The sequence below is a fragment of the Cenococcum geophilum genome (assembly GCF_001692895.1).
Source record: "Cenococcum geophilum 1.58 unplaced genomic scaffold K441scaffold_38, whole genome shotgun sequence".
NCBI lineage: Eukaryota > Fungi > Ascomycota > Dothideomycetes > Gloniales > Gloniaceae > Cenococcum > Cenococcum geophilum.
Window position 1 is genome coordinate 1 of NW_027137596.1, and position 17429 is coordinate 17429.

A 17429-nucleotide genomic window follows, 5' to 3' on the forward strand; every position below is an offset into this window, starting at 1 on the left:
GGCAGTAGAAGGTATATAGGCGTAGGAGTAGGAGGGGGGGGGGGGGCGGCGGTAGTAGACGCTATTATCTCTATTAGTTATACTTTTTATAGCTTATATTACTAACTTACAGACTTAAAAGGAGTAGTGTGCCCCTTTACTACTATAATAGCAGTTAGTATAGCTGCTGCGTAGCTAGCCGGCAACTAGCATACAACTCTATAAATGGGCTACCGCCCTATATATATAACGTATAAGCCTATAAGGCTATTATACCCCGGCTTTACGCTAGGGCGGCCTTTGTATTTAAGGCCCTAGCCTTTAAGCAGACCCCCTAGTAGACCCTAGAAGCTCTACCTAGGCTAAAAGCCTACTATAAAGATACGCCCTAAATACGCGGTAGGGGATACAACGCCTATATTATAGCCGTGTTAGCGGCGGCGGCTTTAGTAGCAGTAGTAAGTATAATAGGTAAGGGATTCTAGAGCGGGAGGGCGGCGGGCTAATTAACGGCCGTAAAGCTAGCTGGGGGGAGAGCGACGGGGGCGGCGGTAGTAGCGGCGGCGGTAGTAGTAGGAGTGGGGAGGGGCCTAGCGGCAGCTATAGCTACAGCAGCTATTTATATATTAGTATCTTCTTAAATTCTTAAATTCTTTTATAGTACTAATACTTACTAGTACGCTTATCTGCTGGGACTGAAGTCCTATATATAGGCTACTCGGCCTAAGATAGCAGAGGTATAGATAAAAAGCGGCAGCTGGGCGCAGATATGGTGGTAGTGGCGGCGGCGGTAGTAATATAGTGGTAGTAGTAGTAGAGCTAGAGTAGGAGTAGGAGTAGGAGTAGGGGCGGCAGCAGTAGTAAGAACGGCAGCGGTAGTAGGAGCAGGAGTAGACGATATAGCAGCAGCAGCAGCAGTACTAATAGTGGTAGTAATAGTGGTGCTATTACTTAAGGAAGAAGATAACAATAACAATAACAACGTAAATAGCTATTATTAATATACGTTATGTAATTAACTATATAAATCTATATCACGCGATTATTATATAAAGGCAGCCTTACGTTACCACGAGGTAACTATATAAATTCTATAGTAGTAGGGCAGTAGTAGGTAGTAGAGGATAGTAGTATAGCAGCACTTAGTTTAAAGGGACGGAGGCCCGCCGCAGGCGTGAGAAATAGGCTAAATTTCTCCAAGGACCGAATTGCCGGCTGTAAGTCGGTAAGGAGGAAATTTTCCTTGGAAAATCTGGCCTATTTCTCGTCTCTATATACTAACTTAAAAAGCTATTAAAGCCATTACCCTATTACTTTAGCGCCTCCTTTTATATAGTAAAATATTATTAAATAAACTCCTTTAGCTTATTAAAGAACTTCTTAATTAGATTTAGATTGGGCGAGTATCTAGGTAAGTATATAAGCTTTATACCGGCTCGCTTAAAGAGGGAGCTAATATAGGCTAAGTAATAAAAGCTCGCGTTAGCTATAATAACTACTAATCTTAATTTTAGATAAGGATTATAATAAGGTAAGAGGATATGCTTAATCTAGTAGTTATAGCCCTCTAAATTTATTAAGCTAGTATATACTAATAATACTAGTACACCGTTAATAGTATAGGTAAGTAGTATATTAACTCGCTGCTTACTACGATTATATAGTATATATAGAACTAGTATAACTCCCACTAATAACTAAAACGCCTTTTATATACCTATCTTTAAGTTAGCTCTAGATTCGTCTATAAATACTAACTAATTAATAGTAAACTGCGAGATTATAGCTTAGAATAAGGTATAATCCTCCTAGCTTTGCTTATAGGCAACTCGGCGAGCCTTATATATAATTAGCAACTTCTATATATACGCCTATAAAAGCTTCCTTACTAGCTTCCAGCTCTAGCTAGTAACTCTTAATTCTACACTAAGTATCTACCTACTAATAACTACCTAGAACTAATTATAGATAAACTATATTATTTTATTAAGATATAAGTGCGGAGCCTTATCTAGTCGGTAGAGCAATGCGATAATTATCTCGTTATTTAATATACGTTTTAACTTATATTCGCAACCGAGCCTTATCTTTCTATATAGCCTTATTTTCTTCTAAATACGTTAGATTGCCTTAGGAGAGCAATCGGCTTAACGAGTATATAATGCTTGAAACAGAAATCCGCATTAGATCTCGACGTCTTGGTTTGACAGCTGACGGAGGTGAAGCTGTAAGAAAGCCGCGGTTCCCCAGAAATGTAAAGCCGCGAACTTCAGTCATGCAATGTTCACTATCAAGACACTATCCCACTCCAAGAATGTCATCATATTATACACTCGTCACCCATCACCCATCACCATCTCGCTTATAGCCGTATCGATACCTCCCTTCCTCGCTAGCCTTCTTCGTTTGTTGCTGCAACTCTTCCATATGCCTCCATGATCGTTGACATTTTGTTGGTCTGCCTTGAAATGGCTCTCGCATTAGCCCCCTAATACCTCGTGCCAATGTCCTTCGCCTCTTTTCTGCTTTCTCGGATACTCCTGTTTCTTTGCCCCAATTTCATGGCCGCCGCGGTCTGTGTCTTCCTTTAGCTGTCGCATAGGAGTGGTGCTGAGTGGTCGAATAAAAGGACTCACTCGTTGAGGGTATAGCGGGAAAAAGGGTGGTCAATGAGGAAGTCGCGGTGCCATGGTTACAAAGAACTTGATATTATTGCAGAAGGGGTAGATGAGGGTAGTAAAAAGCCAGTTGCAAGTATGAGAGCTCAAATTTATTGTGATAATTACTTTAGTTTTATACTCTATCAGGTAGAGTAATCGAGGCGAGGATATCTTTATACAAGCGTTCGCAGCAGTGAGCTTGGCATTCCAGTGGTCTCATTGACGATACAAAATCTTCCAAATATACCCAAGTCATTAATCAGTAAGACAGACTAGCCAGTCCGGGTCTGCATCCTCATCCTCAGGGTCGTTAGACGGCAAAGAGTCCCTGTCATCATCACTTGTATCTACCTTGACGAGGTCGGGAAGGCGTGGTGGTGATTTTGAAACATTTGGCTCTGACGTTTGTGCTTCTAAGTCGGGTGATGCGGTGGATTCTCTTGCAGAGGAATAAGTTTTTTCTTCGATCGCATCAGCCGACAAAGACCTCGTTGTCGAAATATGCCCTGGTTTCTCCCGAGCGGGACTCTGACTTCGTAACGTGCGGCCGGAATGTCCGTTATATCCTAATGCCGTTGGCTCCGTAGTATCGACTTTGCGGCTTGAATCTGCAAAATCACCTACTTCTACTAGAAACCCACCGGCCATACTCAAATCTAGGACTGAAGCTTCTTGGGGCATTGCTTGCTCTCCTCTTACTTTTTCGGGTGCAGACTCTTCACGTGTGAAGCCACCATCCTCTCCAGTACTATCTTCAGGAAGAAAACCTTCTCCCATATCATGTTTTGTGACGGGGTCCACATGCTGTCCACCATTTTCTTGGGCATACTCGTGAGCTTCTAGATCTCGCTCATCCATAGAACCCTCAAAAGCATCGGCTTTTACGGGAATAAAACCACCGCCGTAATCACCCCCATATGCGAGACCCGAATTTACGGTTCTTGTAATGGGTCTCATTGGCTCAGTAGGACCAGCATCGGGGAAGAAGCCGCCAGCTTGATACCGTTCAGTAAGCTCGTCCTCAATACTGTCTATCTCTTGTTGGACATCAGCTGTTTGCCCGTCGATCTCGTAACCTCTCACTCTCTGGGCAATTCGCAGTCCTATGAGAAATCTCCTCCACAGCCGCAGAGCCCCGGCGCTTCGCTGAGCGTTCTCTGCTTCTTCTTTCATGTATGCAAATCCGTGAATGACGGCTTCGACGGCTTCGCGATACTGACTCGCCACTATAATTCCTTGTATGACGGCAGCACCGTGACGACCTTTGAATTGAAATCCAGTAACGGCATCTGCATAGTCCACTCCTACTATACGAGCAGCTTTTGCAGCGTCAGGTGAGCGAACGTGGACGCCGTCTTTCGGGATCATAGACGGAACGTAAATGTCGAGGTTACCATAAGCGTTGCGAGGAACTCGACCCCGAACGACAGGCGGAGGGACGTAGAGCTCCGTCTGAAACGCTGCATAAAGGCCGACACACACATCATCTTCGGGATCTATGGCCTGTGGCGTTAGAGAGTGGCGAGTTCTTTTTCGTCGCTTTGCATGTTTCAGGGGCTGTGCGCCGTCCTGCTTGCCCGTTAATGTATTTACTGGATATTGACCCATATGTAGTGCCTACCATGACTTCCCGTCCAAGGCGGTACCATTTATCAGCACTTCTCACAATATGGACATCTCGCCTCCGATAAACTGACTCCATGTTGCTCGATGCAGCAGTGCCAATGTTGACTTTTCCAACTCCTTTCTTTGGATGAATGACCTGATTATGTTTGAGATGGCGTTCAAGCACATATATAGGATGGTCCTTAAAGTCTTGGACGTTTCGCGGCATTCCTTCTGCGGCTTCTTTTCGTGCAAGTGCTGCGTCTTCGACTTGATCTCTGTCCTACATGAAGATTAGATCCAATTAAAACCCACATCTCGTATTCGCTCACAAGGATAGTTCCTCTTCTGAAGACTTTAAGAGCCTTCTTCCACCATTTCGCACCCCCCTCTGTACTCTCAACTCTTGATCTCCTTGTTTTAGCATTGTATGCTTTCGCATACTGCCGGGTTATATCTTTGGCAACGGAATCTTCTTCGAATGCAACGACATAGCTTAATACGGTTTGCTGATAGCCTAGTGGGGGTTCTAATTTATCAGGTTTGTCAACAGTAGAGGTTGAAAGTGGATCAACCGTAACCCATTTTTGAACTGCTGAATTGAAAGCTTCAACCCAGTAGACTGGATACGCGGTATGATGTATTTTTTTAGGCTTAGGCTCTGAAGAAATGTCAGCATGCAACCGTGCTAAAGGCGCTTAAATTTTACATACGGGGAGCTGGTTTGCTTAGACCATATCCATGATTTCTGGCGGAACCAAGTTGTCCTAGCCTTGATATTCGCTTAGGTCGGCTCGGGGCTACTGATTTCTCTGCTTGAATGGTTGGGGCTGTAGATGCGTTTGCATCAGATTTAGAGCTCATAGGAGATGCATCTGATAAGGAGGGATCCAGGATCACAGTATTCTTTTGTATCTTCGGCGTCTGAAGATGTGTATTCTGTGCTATCGAAGCAAAAGGAAGGCACTGTAATGAGCATACTAATCGTGCTTCGACCCCAATCGCTCTTAGAAGAGCACAAAACAATTGGGTACCAACGTCTTGAGATCCTTCAAGTATCCTAGCAGCTTTTCTAAACTCCAGACGCTGCATAGGCGGGTCAAGGTTGTCAAGAATTTTGAGCTAATGTACGCCTGGAATTAGTAGATGAGACTTGAATTTCCTAGGAAGATTAGGTTCATACTTCTTGCTCTACTTCTTCACTATCAGCCCATCTTGGTTTATGTAGGCCTAGAGCCGTAATGGAGAATCTGCTCGACCACATCGTTTTGATGGCTTGAAGACCATTTATAAAGCATTTTGCGGCCTGGGCTTGAGTATGTTCGGGGTTCGGAATAAGGTCAGAGAGCATCTTTGGAGAAGGCAGCTTCCGTAAAATGTTCTAGGCAAATTAGCGTAGAGTGCCTTTCGATATAATCTGATTCAAAAGTACCTGGGCCCCGTCATCATTGCACCAAGCGTTCCGGAGATGGACGTGATATAATAGGCATAGAAGGTGCACTTTATGAATATCAAGTCTCCGTCTTTTATCAGCCGCAGTAACACCCTTCCGGCGAACTTGCTTTGTAACTGTTTTACCAGCTTTGTTATCTCCAATGACGATCGAGAGATCCCCGATATGAGACTCAACTCGCGTAGTTTCTCCATCTTCGCCCTCAATTTGACCTAGCCCTACATCTTCCCATTCAAATTCACTTTCATCTGACTCTTCAGAATAATCTGTAACGGTGTGAAGCCTTGCATTCCAATTATAATCCACTATTTCTTGATCGCTTTCTGTCGGCGCCGGCGAGGTTGATTTGGGCGCAATTCGGATATTGGGAGCGGGGCTTTGTCTCGTATCGTCGGTTTCATTTCCAATAATGCCTCTTGCTGTCCTTCGTTTCTTCAGTGGTTTACTATCCTCATCAGCCCCAGCAACTACGGAAGTTGTTGCCTCCGAGAGTAAGTCTCGAAAGACTTCCGGAACTTCGGTATCTTGCTTTGAGATCCTGCCCTTTGTGCCTCGAGTGCGTGCCGCACTACTGGTACTCTGCGAAGCTAGCACTGTCTTCCGTGATCTGCCTCTACTGCCCGCCATGGTTATCGTATTCAAGATGAGAATGGGAAGAAGATAAGAAGAGACTGAAATCACCGACCAGCGGAGATGCAGATGTTGCGCCCGTTGGTTGTGAGACGCTGCGCATTGCTCCAAACAAGGTACGTAATAATAGTACAGATTTCTTTGAAAAACGGATGAACACGCGACCTTGCACACAGACATGCTCTTTGTCTATCCCACAAGGCTGCCCAAGCTTTGCGGCTGATGACGCGCACTCACGTGCGGCTTGGCATCTAATTAACGTGGGACCCCAGGAAGCGAGACACCCCCCCAAGCGAGTCACTTACCCCCAGATGCATTTGTATTAATAATAAAATTAACAACGCCTTTATATTAAATCTAAATAGCCCAAATTAAAGCGATTATGCTTCTTATTATAAAAGAAAACGGCTTAGAAGTTTCCGAGTACGTTGTGGGCGTAAGTTTGCCCCCAACGTTGACTAATTAGATAGCTTACCACCACACTCTTCCAAGCCTCCCTTCCAGATCAACTCACTACCAAATTCCTTTGCAGGCTAAGGATTACACTAAAAAACGTATATAAAGGTTGCCTAGTCTTAACTATATTCACTAGGGTTTAATATAGCTCTAGTATATAAAGCAACGTTAAGCTCTAGTAGAGAGGTCCCTTCCTTATACTCCTTTTAAGCTAACTTTTAGGCAGCAAGCTCCTATTTTTGTAGATCCTCCAACTTTAATTAATTAACGTCCTCCTAGGTAAGGACTTTGCCCTTACTTAGGAGTCTCCTACTACTTTTCTTATCTATCTTATACTTCTAAAATCGCTTATTGTTACAAACGCTTTAAGTACGATATTACGACTACTAGGAGAGGAGTTGGAAGCAGCTAGTTGGTTAATTAAGGCATGGTCTAAAATAGAGCCGGTAGAACTATATAATAAGGAATAGTAACTAAGGTTATATAATGTGCTACGTATTAAATAAAAGGAACAGGAGGAACTTATGTACCTTATATATAAGACGTACTTCACGTATAAGGAGGATTTCTTAGAAGTACGGTTGTGTATTTAAAGGACTATAGTCCCTACCTAGATAGTTCTTCTCTTTGTAGTGAATCTTAGAATATAATTAGAGTTAATCTATTAGGCAACTACTCTACTAGTTATTATTACATTATTGACTTCCTACTTACCTATATACCTAGCTTATTAATAAGTCTACCGTAGTTCCTGCTATAAGGCTTTATTACACTTATTCTCTTCTCTTTATATTTATACATTAGTAGCAAAGCTAATAGCAGCTTTAAATAGCTTTTTAACGTATTGCTAAATAGGGGTTTTAAGCATACCATCTGGTCGCTCGGTAGTTAATTCGGTAATCTAATTTTATAGAGACTTAAGGTCCTCTACAGTCCTAGGGGTCTTTAGGGTTTAACGGTCTATAATTATAATTAACTAGCTTATTTTAGGGCTTGCGGAGGCCTCTATACGTGGTAAAGTCTTTAAAATAGTAGTAGAATTATATAATAGAAGACCTATAGCTTTCTAGGCGCTACAAATTGTCTTATAAGTAAACGCCTTAGCGCGCGCTATAGGGTGGAGCTTTATAAAATACTCTTTGTTAATTCCTATATAGCCATAATAATAGAAGTTATCCACCTCTACGCCATAGTAGTACTAAAGAGGTCTAAAACAGCTTATATCTAGTAGCTGAAGCTTATATATTAAATAAGGTGGGAGTATAACTAGAATAATCTTATGCGACAGCGTATACTTAATAAACTGCTAGGTAATGTGGCTTAAGTAATTATCTATTATAAGTATACGATAGCTTTAAATGTTGCCCTTATTATCCTCCAAAAGATATCGCGTATAAGTATTATAGTATTTAATATAGTATAGGCCTAGCGAGTCGTCTGTCTAGCCTTTTGTTAAGGTTATATAGGTATACCCACGAAGACGTTTATCCTGCTTAGTAATTTAATACTAAGTCTTTTAGTATTACTGCCCTTTCCAAATTATAAACGGAGGTAGGTAAGAGCTATTAGCGCTAATTGTCTTAATTATAAAGACTAGCTTTTGTGTTCCTAGTTATTAAATAGTCTAATTCTTTAACCTCTCCTTACTAGTCTTACTATCTACAATTACTTAAGCCGATGCTGCCAGGCCTAGTATTACCCCTTTTTCGTTAAAGTTATGCATGAATTTGGAGTGCTTAATTAAGTATTTATCCCGTATGCTTTAAAAGAACTTAAACCAGTCGCGAATAATAACTAGATTATTATTCTAGGCTCTCTAGCAATCTAATTAACAACTTATAATACTATAGAGCCCGTGGTATTGCGTAAATCTCTTCCCTTAATATTTACCTATAACCCTACCTTCTGCTAAGAATAAGTTCGCAATTATAGAAAGCATATTAACTCTTATTAGAAAGCCCTAGGACTAATATTCGCGTATCTATTTAATAATTTAATCCTCCTAATAAGTATGCAGTAGGGTTTTATGGGCTAGGTGTTAAGGGAGACGCCCAGCAAGACAATGAGCAACGGTAGAGGGTGGTAATGCGCGAATATCGGAGGCTTTGCGAATCGACGGCTCAACGCCTAATTTAACGTCTTGTATAGCTTTTTATATGGAGGTTTCGGCTTCGCGAGAACTAAATTTAGGAAGGGACATGGCGATTTGTGCTAGAAATTTTCGATTTAGGTGTAATTTGGCAGGGAAGAAGGGGAGGCATGGGCGCGAATGTCTCGCTAGGGGGGGTGTCTTGCTTCCTGGGGTCCCACGTTACGGCCTGACTTCTTGTAATTCCTCTAGCCTTTAAGTCTGGAGCTCGGAGAGTGTTGCCGAAAGCTCTAGAAGTGTTAAAATGCGCCACGTTGCAAAATCTTACACTAGATAAACTTTAATGAGTTTTTAGTATAAAATTCTTTAATTTTTGGCATTAATCTATTAAAGCTATATTAGATTAAATAATATTATAACTATCCTATCTTTGGTATACGTAAGATTATATTATTTTAATATTAGAAATAGCTAATAATATATAAATACCCTAAAGTGCGAAAGATATATCTAGGGTAGATTAATAATATATCTAAGATATAATTTAAACACCCTTACATATCTACCTATGTTAGGTAGTTTTTCTATATTACTACTAATGGAAGTAACTTAGTCCTTAATTAAAGACTTAGAATAATTATAAGAGGACTTCTTTTATTAATAGTAACGGGTGTAGAAGGAACGCACATATATTAAAGATGGTAATTAGGATATATCTGGCTTATATTGAGAGTGTTATAAAGATATATAATTCTAAATACCTATACTATAATAATCTACTAATACATTTTCTTTAACGGGAGTAGTAAGTAGAATTTTATAATGCGAGCTATATATAATATATAAACTAATTATTTCTATAATATAGCTAGGCTTAATATCAATTATATAAACTAGATTACTTATAGTAGAAAGACTTATATTTAGTTAAGATATTAGAATATTTTACATCCTCTAAATATAGGGTTAGATTTATTATAGATTTATCTAACCTATAGCTAAATAATAAGAATATTATTAAGATGTATAAAAATATATATAAGAGACTATATCCTAAATAGATCCTATATATAACTAGGTTCTAATATAGATAAATATAATACTTATATATATTAAAAAACAAAATAAGTATAATATGCCCTCTTTTTAGCCTCTAAAAGTGCTTAAAAAAGACAAATACCCTATTTAGGCGTGTTTTATTATAAATACTTAAATCCTTAATTATAAAACTTTTACTATAAGCAAATTATAGTAGAGGACTAGGAAAAAATACATAAATTTTTTTTTTAAAAAAGTATAATATATTTATAATATAGATGTTACAAACTCTTATATATATATTTAGTAATTTATTAGAATTAAATTAAGATAATATTAAACGAAGAGATATAAATATATAAGATATTTATTTATCTTATCTATTCTTATTAACGTAGATATAAGCTTTATAATAGCATTTATTATATATTTTAGCACTGAATTGCCTATATAGAGTAAAGTACTAATTATAAGCTATATCTTTATATTATAAAGTATACGGTTAGTGTCTAATAGGTCCTAAATATATTACTACTATAATTAAGCTATAACTAGTTACTTATAAATAGACCTATGGTAAGTATATACTATACTAAGGGAAGTTAAATATAGAACTATAAAAAACACTACTAAAAGTCTCTTTCTTTAGTTTTAAGATACTTATTAAAATATTTAAGAGATTTACTTAATTAAGGCTATTAGGGTACTCTAGAAACCTATATAGTAGTAAAGTATAGAAGAAAAAAAAACAAAAAATTGTGGTAAGTTATTATAATAAGTATATAACTATAATATAATATTAATATATCTAGGCTGTAACTACGCCTAAGGACCTAGAAAATGGGTACTAGCCCTATATAATATAGAGTTTAACTATATATAGCTAGATAATATTAAGGATTGCCCTTATATTATTTTAACTCCTTATAGTAAATATATACATCCTTTAGCGCCTCTATTAAAGGTGCCAATATAGCTTATTAAAGAACTTTGATAATATATCTAGCGATAGTTAGGGCTAGTGCTTACTTTAAGTATATTATATCTAAGCTATATTAAGACTCTATCTTTATTCTATTAGGTTCTTTTATATACAGCCCTTTAATAAAAGAGTTTTATAATATATATATAACGTTACTAGCCTTCTAAGCCTTTATTAAAGCCTAGTAAATCTTAATAAGATGTAATATATAATTAAAAAGTAATAGCTTTTATTATTTCTATAAGGTTAAAATATATAAGGGGTAATATTTAAAAAGCATCTATATTATAAAATAGGTCTTAAATATAAAAAAAAAATTTACTAAAATAGTAAGCTAATAATTATATACTTTTAAAAAGGCTAGGCGGAAATAATATTAACGTTAAAAACGTTTAAAATTAATATATCGTTTAAATAAGTTAGTACAGCTAGGTTAGATAAAGTTGTAATTACTATAAATATCCCTAGAATTAATAAAGGTATTTATTTATATCAATTTAATAATATAAGTAAGTTATATCTAGGGGTATGAAATACATATAGTATTGTATGCTCTTTTAGATAGTGTAACGGAACCTTATAGCAAGAACTACGGTAGGCTCGTTATTAGGCTAGGTGTATAGGAAATGCAAGTACAAAAGTCAACAACGTAATAACAACTAGTGGAGTGGTTGCCCAATAGATTAACTCTAATTATATTCTAAGAATTACTATAAGGAAGGAACTATCTAGGTAGGGACTAAGGGTCCTTAAATACATAACTGTACTCCTATAAAATCCTTCTTATACGTAATATACGTCTTATATATAAGGTATATAAGTTCCTCTTATTCCTCTTATTTAATATATAGCATATTATATAACCTTAGTTACTATTCCTCATTATATAGTTCTATTGGCTCTATTCTAGACTATACCTAAATTAACTAACTAGCTTCTTCCGTTTCTTCTCTAAGTAGTTATAATATCGTACTTAAAGCGTCCGTAATACCATCTCCCTCCTCTTTATCTTTGTCCTTAAAGATTCGAAACATCTCTAAGTTATTTACTAGAGGTATAATATCCGTCTAATTAATTTAGTTAATATTATTGCTTATTATACCTAAAGTAATTTCTTCTTTATACGCCCAACGTTGTGCTTACACTATTACTGTAATACTATCTCTTAGTGAGATTATGCTATCTCCGTATTCTTGTTGTTTAAAAGAGGGGTTAGTTTATATTGCGTTAGTAAACCTATCTTTACAATAACTGTTCTCTTACTTAAAGTATACTAAAGCGAATATTCGTTTGTCCTATAATATTCGCTTTACTTCTAATACTAAATATACGTAACCTATTACTCTTAATAGTCGTCTAGTTCCCTAATTAATTTGTCTTAGGGTTTTATATTTAATCTACTACTGCGCGGCTAGATAGTAAACTATTATAAGCCCTTACTAAGTTAGAACGTTCCTATAACGCGGAATAGAAAGCTCTAGATACTTAAATTACGGCGTTTACTTATTTACTTCGTCTTAAGAAGGTTTATAAGAAGGTTTATTCTAAGGAGTAGAAACTTATAAAATAAGGTTTATAGGAACTAGGTAATAAAAGAACGGACTTTCCTCTAATAGAGAAGGAAATAGATCTAAGTAGTTCGGCAACTGCTCTTCTTAGGTCCCCCTTAGGTAACTTATTCTTTAGCAATCCTTCTTTATTAATATTACTTAACCTAATCTCTTCCGATACTCCTATACCTTTCTTATAGCGTTCTTTAAATTCTCTAGTAGCTCCTAGGTAGTCTTAGTATAGCCTATTTACTTAACCTTATACCATATTTTATTGTTAATGTCCTTATAATTAACGATCTTTAATACTTACTATTTATCTTCTTCCTATCCTCTATACGTGTCTACTTTATAAACCGGTGGCTTAATATTCCTATATACTGGCTCTAGTATTATAATATACTATATAGGGTAGATCTTTATTTTGGCTAGTAGGTTTAACTTAAATATAACCGGTGAAATCCTCTATATAATTTTAAAAGGTCCTAGTTTAACGTGGTCCAACTTCTTACTTAGTTATTAACTCTTAAAATTTTTATGTAGTAACTATACTTTATCTCCCTCCTTAAGATCTAGTCCCTTAAATCTCTTAGCATTATAGTACCTTTTTATTCTTTTTTATACTTTTTTTACTAATTCTATAAGGTCTATATAAAGATTTATTAACGTCTTTATTCTTTCTTTAGCTATACTACTCATTTTTTTTACTTACTGTGGTAATAACGATATTCTTAGCTTATATTTATAATTTGCCTTAAATGGTAATATACCTATTCCTTTTTAAGGTATTATATTATATGCAAACTATATAACTAGTAATAGTAATACCTAATTATTCTATATATAATTAATATAATACCTTAGTGACTACTCTAGCGTCTAATTTAATCTTTTTATTTAACTATCTATCTGCGGATAGTATATAGTAGAAGTTACTACTTAAACTCCTTACTCTACTAAGAACACTTCCTAAAATGCTGCTATAAATCTTAGGTCTCTATCTAATATAATTTTACTTAGTACTCTATGTCTTATAAATACTTCTTTAATATAGATTCTAGCGATATCTTCTGCTAAGATTTCTTCTATATATACTATAAAGTATCCCCACTTTATAAGCTTATCTATTATTACTAAGATCGCGTTATAATCTTATCTAGTAATAGAATCTTTTAATTTTGGCAACTTAATAATAAAGTCCTATAATATAACCTTCTATAGTCTTTCTGGTATTTTAATAGGTTATAGCCCTCTATATAGCTTATACCTTATTAGTTTATTCCTTTAGTAATCTAGACATTCCTTTATAACTTTTCTAGCTATCCTCTAGATTCCGTTAATAATATACTCCTCCTAGAGTCTTAATACTAAGCCCGTAGCTCTATTATATCCTTAAGTTAGTCCCTTATAGAAGTCTTCCATAAACTACTCTACTATGCTTCTTAGGATATACTTTACTTCTTAATTTATATATATATCCGTCTATAGATCTTTTAGCTATGCTTTTAGAATTCTTTATACCTAAAAGCTTTCTGGTATCTTATAGACTTTCTCTAGTTTATTATCTTCTTAAGTTGCTATAATTCTTAGATAATTATACCTAATTAATCCGTCTATATCCTTTCGTAATAGAGCCCTTAATAGCTTCTCCTTATTTTATAGTTTAGCTTTGCGGCTTAGAGCATCTACCCTTATATTATCTATACCTTTAATATACTAAATTTTAAAATAGTATTCCGTAAGTATCTCTGCCTATCTAACCTATCTTTAGTTAAGTTCCTTCGTTATTAGGAATCCTATTAGGTTCTTATAATCCGTCTTAACTATAAATAGTTTTTCTATACCTTGTAAAAATACTCTCTATTCCTTTAATACTATAACTATACCTAATAACTCCTTATTGTAGATGTTATAGTTTAACTCTAGTAGTATTATCTTTCAACTATAGTATACCACTAGGTGCCATCTATTTTAATACCTTTATATAAAGTATGCCCCTAGTATATAATCTAATATATCCGTCTTTATAACTGTCTCTAGTTTTAGTTAATAGATCTTAAGAACTAGCTCCTAGGTAAACAACTTTTTAACTTTTTTAAAGAGTTCTTTTTACTCCTCTCCCTATGCCTATAGTTCTTCTTTCTTTATTAACCTTATAAGTGGCTTAATATTCTTTAACTACTGCGCTATAAACCTTCTATAGTAATTATAAAACCCTAGGAATAATCTTAACTATATAACGTTCTTTAATTCCTACTAATTTACTATAGCCTTAATCTTCTTTAAATCTATACTAAGTTAGCCTGGTTTAATAATAAATCTAATAAAATTAGTCTTCCTAGTAAAGAACTTGTATTTCTTAATTGCTACTAGTATTTATTCTTCTTGTAGTCTTTTTAAAACCCATTTAATATGTTCCCTATATTCTTCCTTAGTTATTAAATAGATAATAATATTGTTAAGATATACCATAATAAATTCATTTAAGTATTCTCCTAATATATTATTAATACGCTTTTAGAATGTTGCTAGTATGTTTATAAGCCCAAATTATATAACTAATAGTTTATATAGTCCTTCCTTTAACCTAAAGGCTGCCTTCTATTTGTTACCTTCTTTAATCCTAATCTAATAGTACGCCTATCTTAGATCTATCTTTGTAAAGATTTGCGTATTACCTATTCTATTTTAGATTTCGCTAATTAAGGGTAAAGGATACCTATCCTTCCTAGTAATGCTGTTTAACTGTCTATAGTTAATACACAGCCTTAGTTTACTATTTTTCTTTAGTATAAATAGTACTAGATAACCCGCTAATAACTGTAATGGTCTAATATATCCCTTTTATAGATTTTCCTAGATAAACTCTTTTAACGCTCTACCTTCTTCTTTAGTAAGCTTATAGATTAGAAAAAACTTTAGACTTATTCCTAGTTCTAACTCTATTTTATAGTCCTATACTATATATTCTAACAGCTTCTTACTTTCTAGTAACTATAGTTTCTTACCGTACTTATAGTATCTCTTTAGTATATAACTTAGTCCTTTTTCTATTTCTTTATAGGTTACTCCTACTTAGTACCATACCATCTTAGCTTATTATTGCATTTTATAATATTAAGTATTTCTAATATTAACCTAACCTGTAATCTAATTAATCCTTAAATTATATTCCTATAATTAAGGCATGCCTAATACTGCCTTGTCCCGTCCTAATAGTAAGATATTAAAAGACATCTTAATTTGTCTCCCTTTAATAGTTATCTAAATAGGTCCTGTTTTAAGATTAATAATCCCTTCTTTATAGGTTATTAGATCTCCTAAAATTATAACTAATAGGTAAGATTGCTCCTTTTATCTATAAGGTAATCCTATTCTTTTAACTACTACTAGTAAGATATAGTTTCGCGTTACTCCACTATCTATTAGCGCTTTAAACTGCTAATCTTACTAATTAACTTATAAATTTAGGTGTTGTCCTTAAATTCCTTTAAGGGTCTAAGGCTCTACTACTAGCTCCCTCTAGTCCCGTGGGCCTCTACTTTTCCTAACTATTAGCTACTTAATTCTGGTATATTTGGCTTACTCTTTAGCCAATGCCTAGTTCGCTTTTTATCTTTAATATACTATAAACACGTGTTTTCTAGGCATTCCCACTACTATTATCCATCTAAGCATTCTTCCGTAAGGAATCTTCCTAGTTAAAGTACTAAACTTCCTTCCTCTTAGACCTTTGCTAGATGCTATCTATATATATATTTAGTATTCCTATACTATTGCTTGTCCATTATCTAGTACATCCTTATAGGGTATTTCCGATTCTTTTTTTTTGGATTCTTATATATTTCGTATATATTATCTATGCACGCAATCCATAATAACGTATAGTATGCTAGGTGCTTTAGGTTAACTCTTAGCTCGTTTTCGTCCTTAAGTTTAAACCTTTATTATACTAATCTAAACGTTATAACTCTATTTATAGGTACTAAGATACACCTCTTACTTCTCTAGTTCTTTAAACGTTCCTCTAGATCCTTTAATATTATAATTAAGGCTCCTTTAATATGCGTTATAGCCTTTTCTATAATTAGGTGGTTTTANATAACTTTTTTATCCAACCATATATAGAAATCTTCCTACTTATTATTATGCCTTTGCCTATACTACTTTTGGTATAGCTGCTAAAGTATATACGGTCTATCCGTAAGGAAGTATCTTCTTATTGCTGTATTATAATAGCCCTTTATATATCATTCCTTAAACCTAGTTAGAATCCCTAAAGCCTCTTTATCTTCCAGTTTAGTAAGCTACTTAGCTCTTAGTATGCCTACTCTCGGTCTATTAATAATTCTTTATACTAGTACTCTATCCTTTATACATCCTAATATACTAGATCTTTTATCTAGTTTCTGTTCTTACTATATAATGATTTTTTGCCTAAACTCTTCTATAGTTTCTTTTAGTTTGCGTCTTGTGTTCTAATCCTTAAAGTCGTCTTGCTTCTTAATCCTGGTATTAATTTTTTAATCTTTAGTTTAAACACTTTATTTAACTAGTAAATCCTCTAGGTCTATATATTTGTCTCCTAGTCTAATTACTATTTATACCGTAGATTCTCTAATTTATAAAGAAGCTCCTTACCTCTTGTCTATAGGTGTCCTAATTTATACTCCGAATTCTTAACCCCTTAGGTTCTTTAATCCTAAGCTTGCTTTTAACTTAAGCTTAGCTCCAGTCTTAGTCTAACTAGGCTTACTTAGTGTTCTTATCTCGTCTTAAAAGTCTTAAATCTTACTTATCTTGTCTTAAGAGTCTTATATTTATAGGAACTTCTATCCTAAGCTTATTCGTATATCTTTAAACTAAGCTACTACTCTACTCTATCAGTTATTGTCTATTATAGGTCCTTAAGCTTACCTTATCTCGTTTTAAGAATCTTAGTTATCTCTTATCTCGCTATAAGAATCTTAAGCCTTTAGCCTTTTGC

General features: G+C 35.1%; 3 protein-coding genes across 3 annotated transcripts; 1 reads left to right on the plus strand and 2 right to left on the minus strand.

Moving 5' to 3' along the window:
- The first annotated feature begins 2051 nt into the window (after positions 1 to 2051).
- On the plus strand, positions 2052 to 2705 carry K441DRAFT_202397 (uncharacterized protein). The gene has a single exon (XM_067640492.1). It carries the CDS (start codon positions 2141 to 2143, stop codon positions 2345 to 2347), a length of 207 nt encoding a protein of 68 aa, XP_067501003.1. The 5' UTR covers positions 2052 to 2140; the 3' UTR covers positions 2348 to 2705.
- K441DRAFT_574403 (uncharacterized protein) lies at positions 2460 to 2618 on the minus strand (the record flags this gene model as incomplete). Its single annotated transcript, XM_067644097.1, has 1 exon — positions 2460 to 2618. A coding segment is annotated over one exon (159 nt), but the record flags the coding sequence as incomplete, so codon positions are not given.
- A 189-nt stretch (positions 2706 to 2894) lies between the features above and the next one.
- On the minus strand, positions 2895 to 6324 carry K441DRAFT_574161 (Rad4-domain-containing protein; the record flags this gene model as incomplete). Its single annotated transcript, XM_067644091.1, has 6 exons — positions 2895 to 4208; positions 4261 to 4527; positions 4577 to 4905; positions 4958 to 5366; positions 5428 to 5625; positions 5677 to 6324. The coding sequence occupies 6 exons, from the start codon at positions 6322 to 6324 to the stop codon at positions 2895 to 2897; spliced, it is 3165 nt and encodes a 1054-aa protein (XP_067501005.1).
- Between the last annotated feature and the right edge of the window lie 11105 nt (positions 6325 to 17429).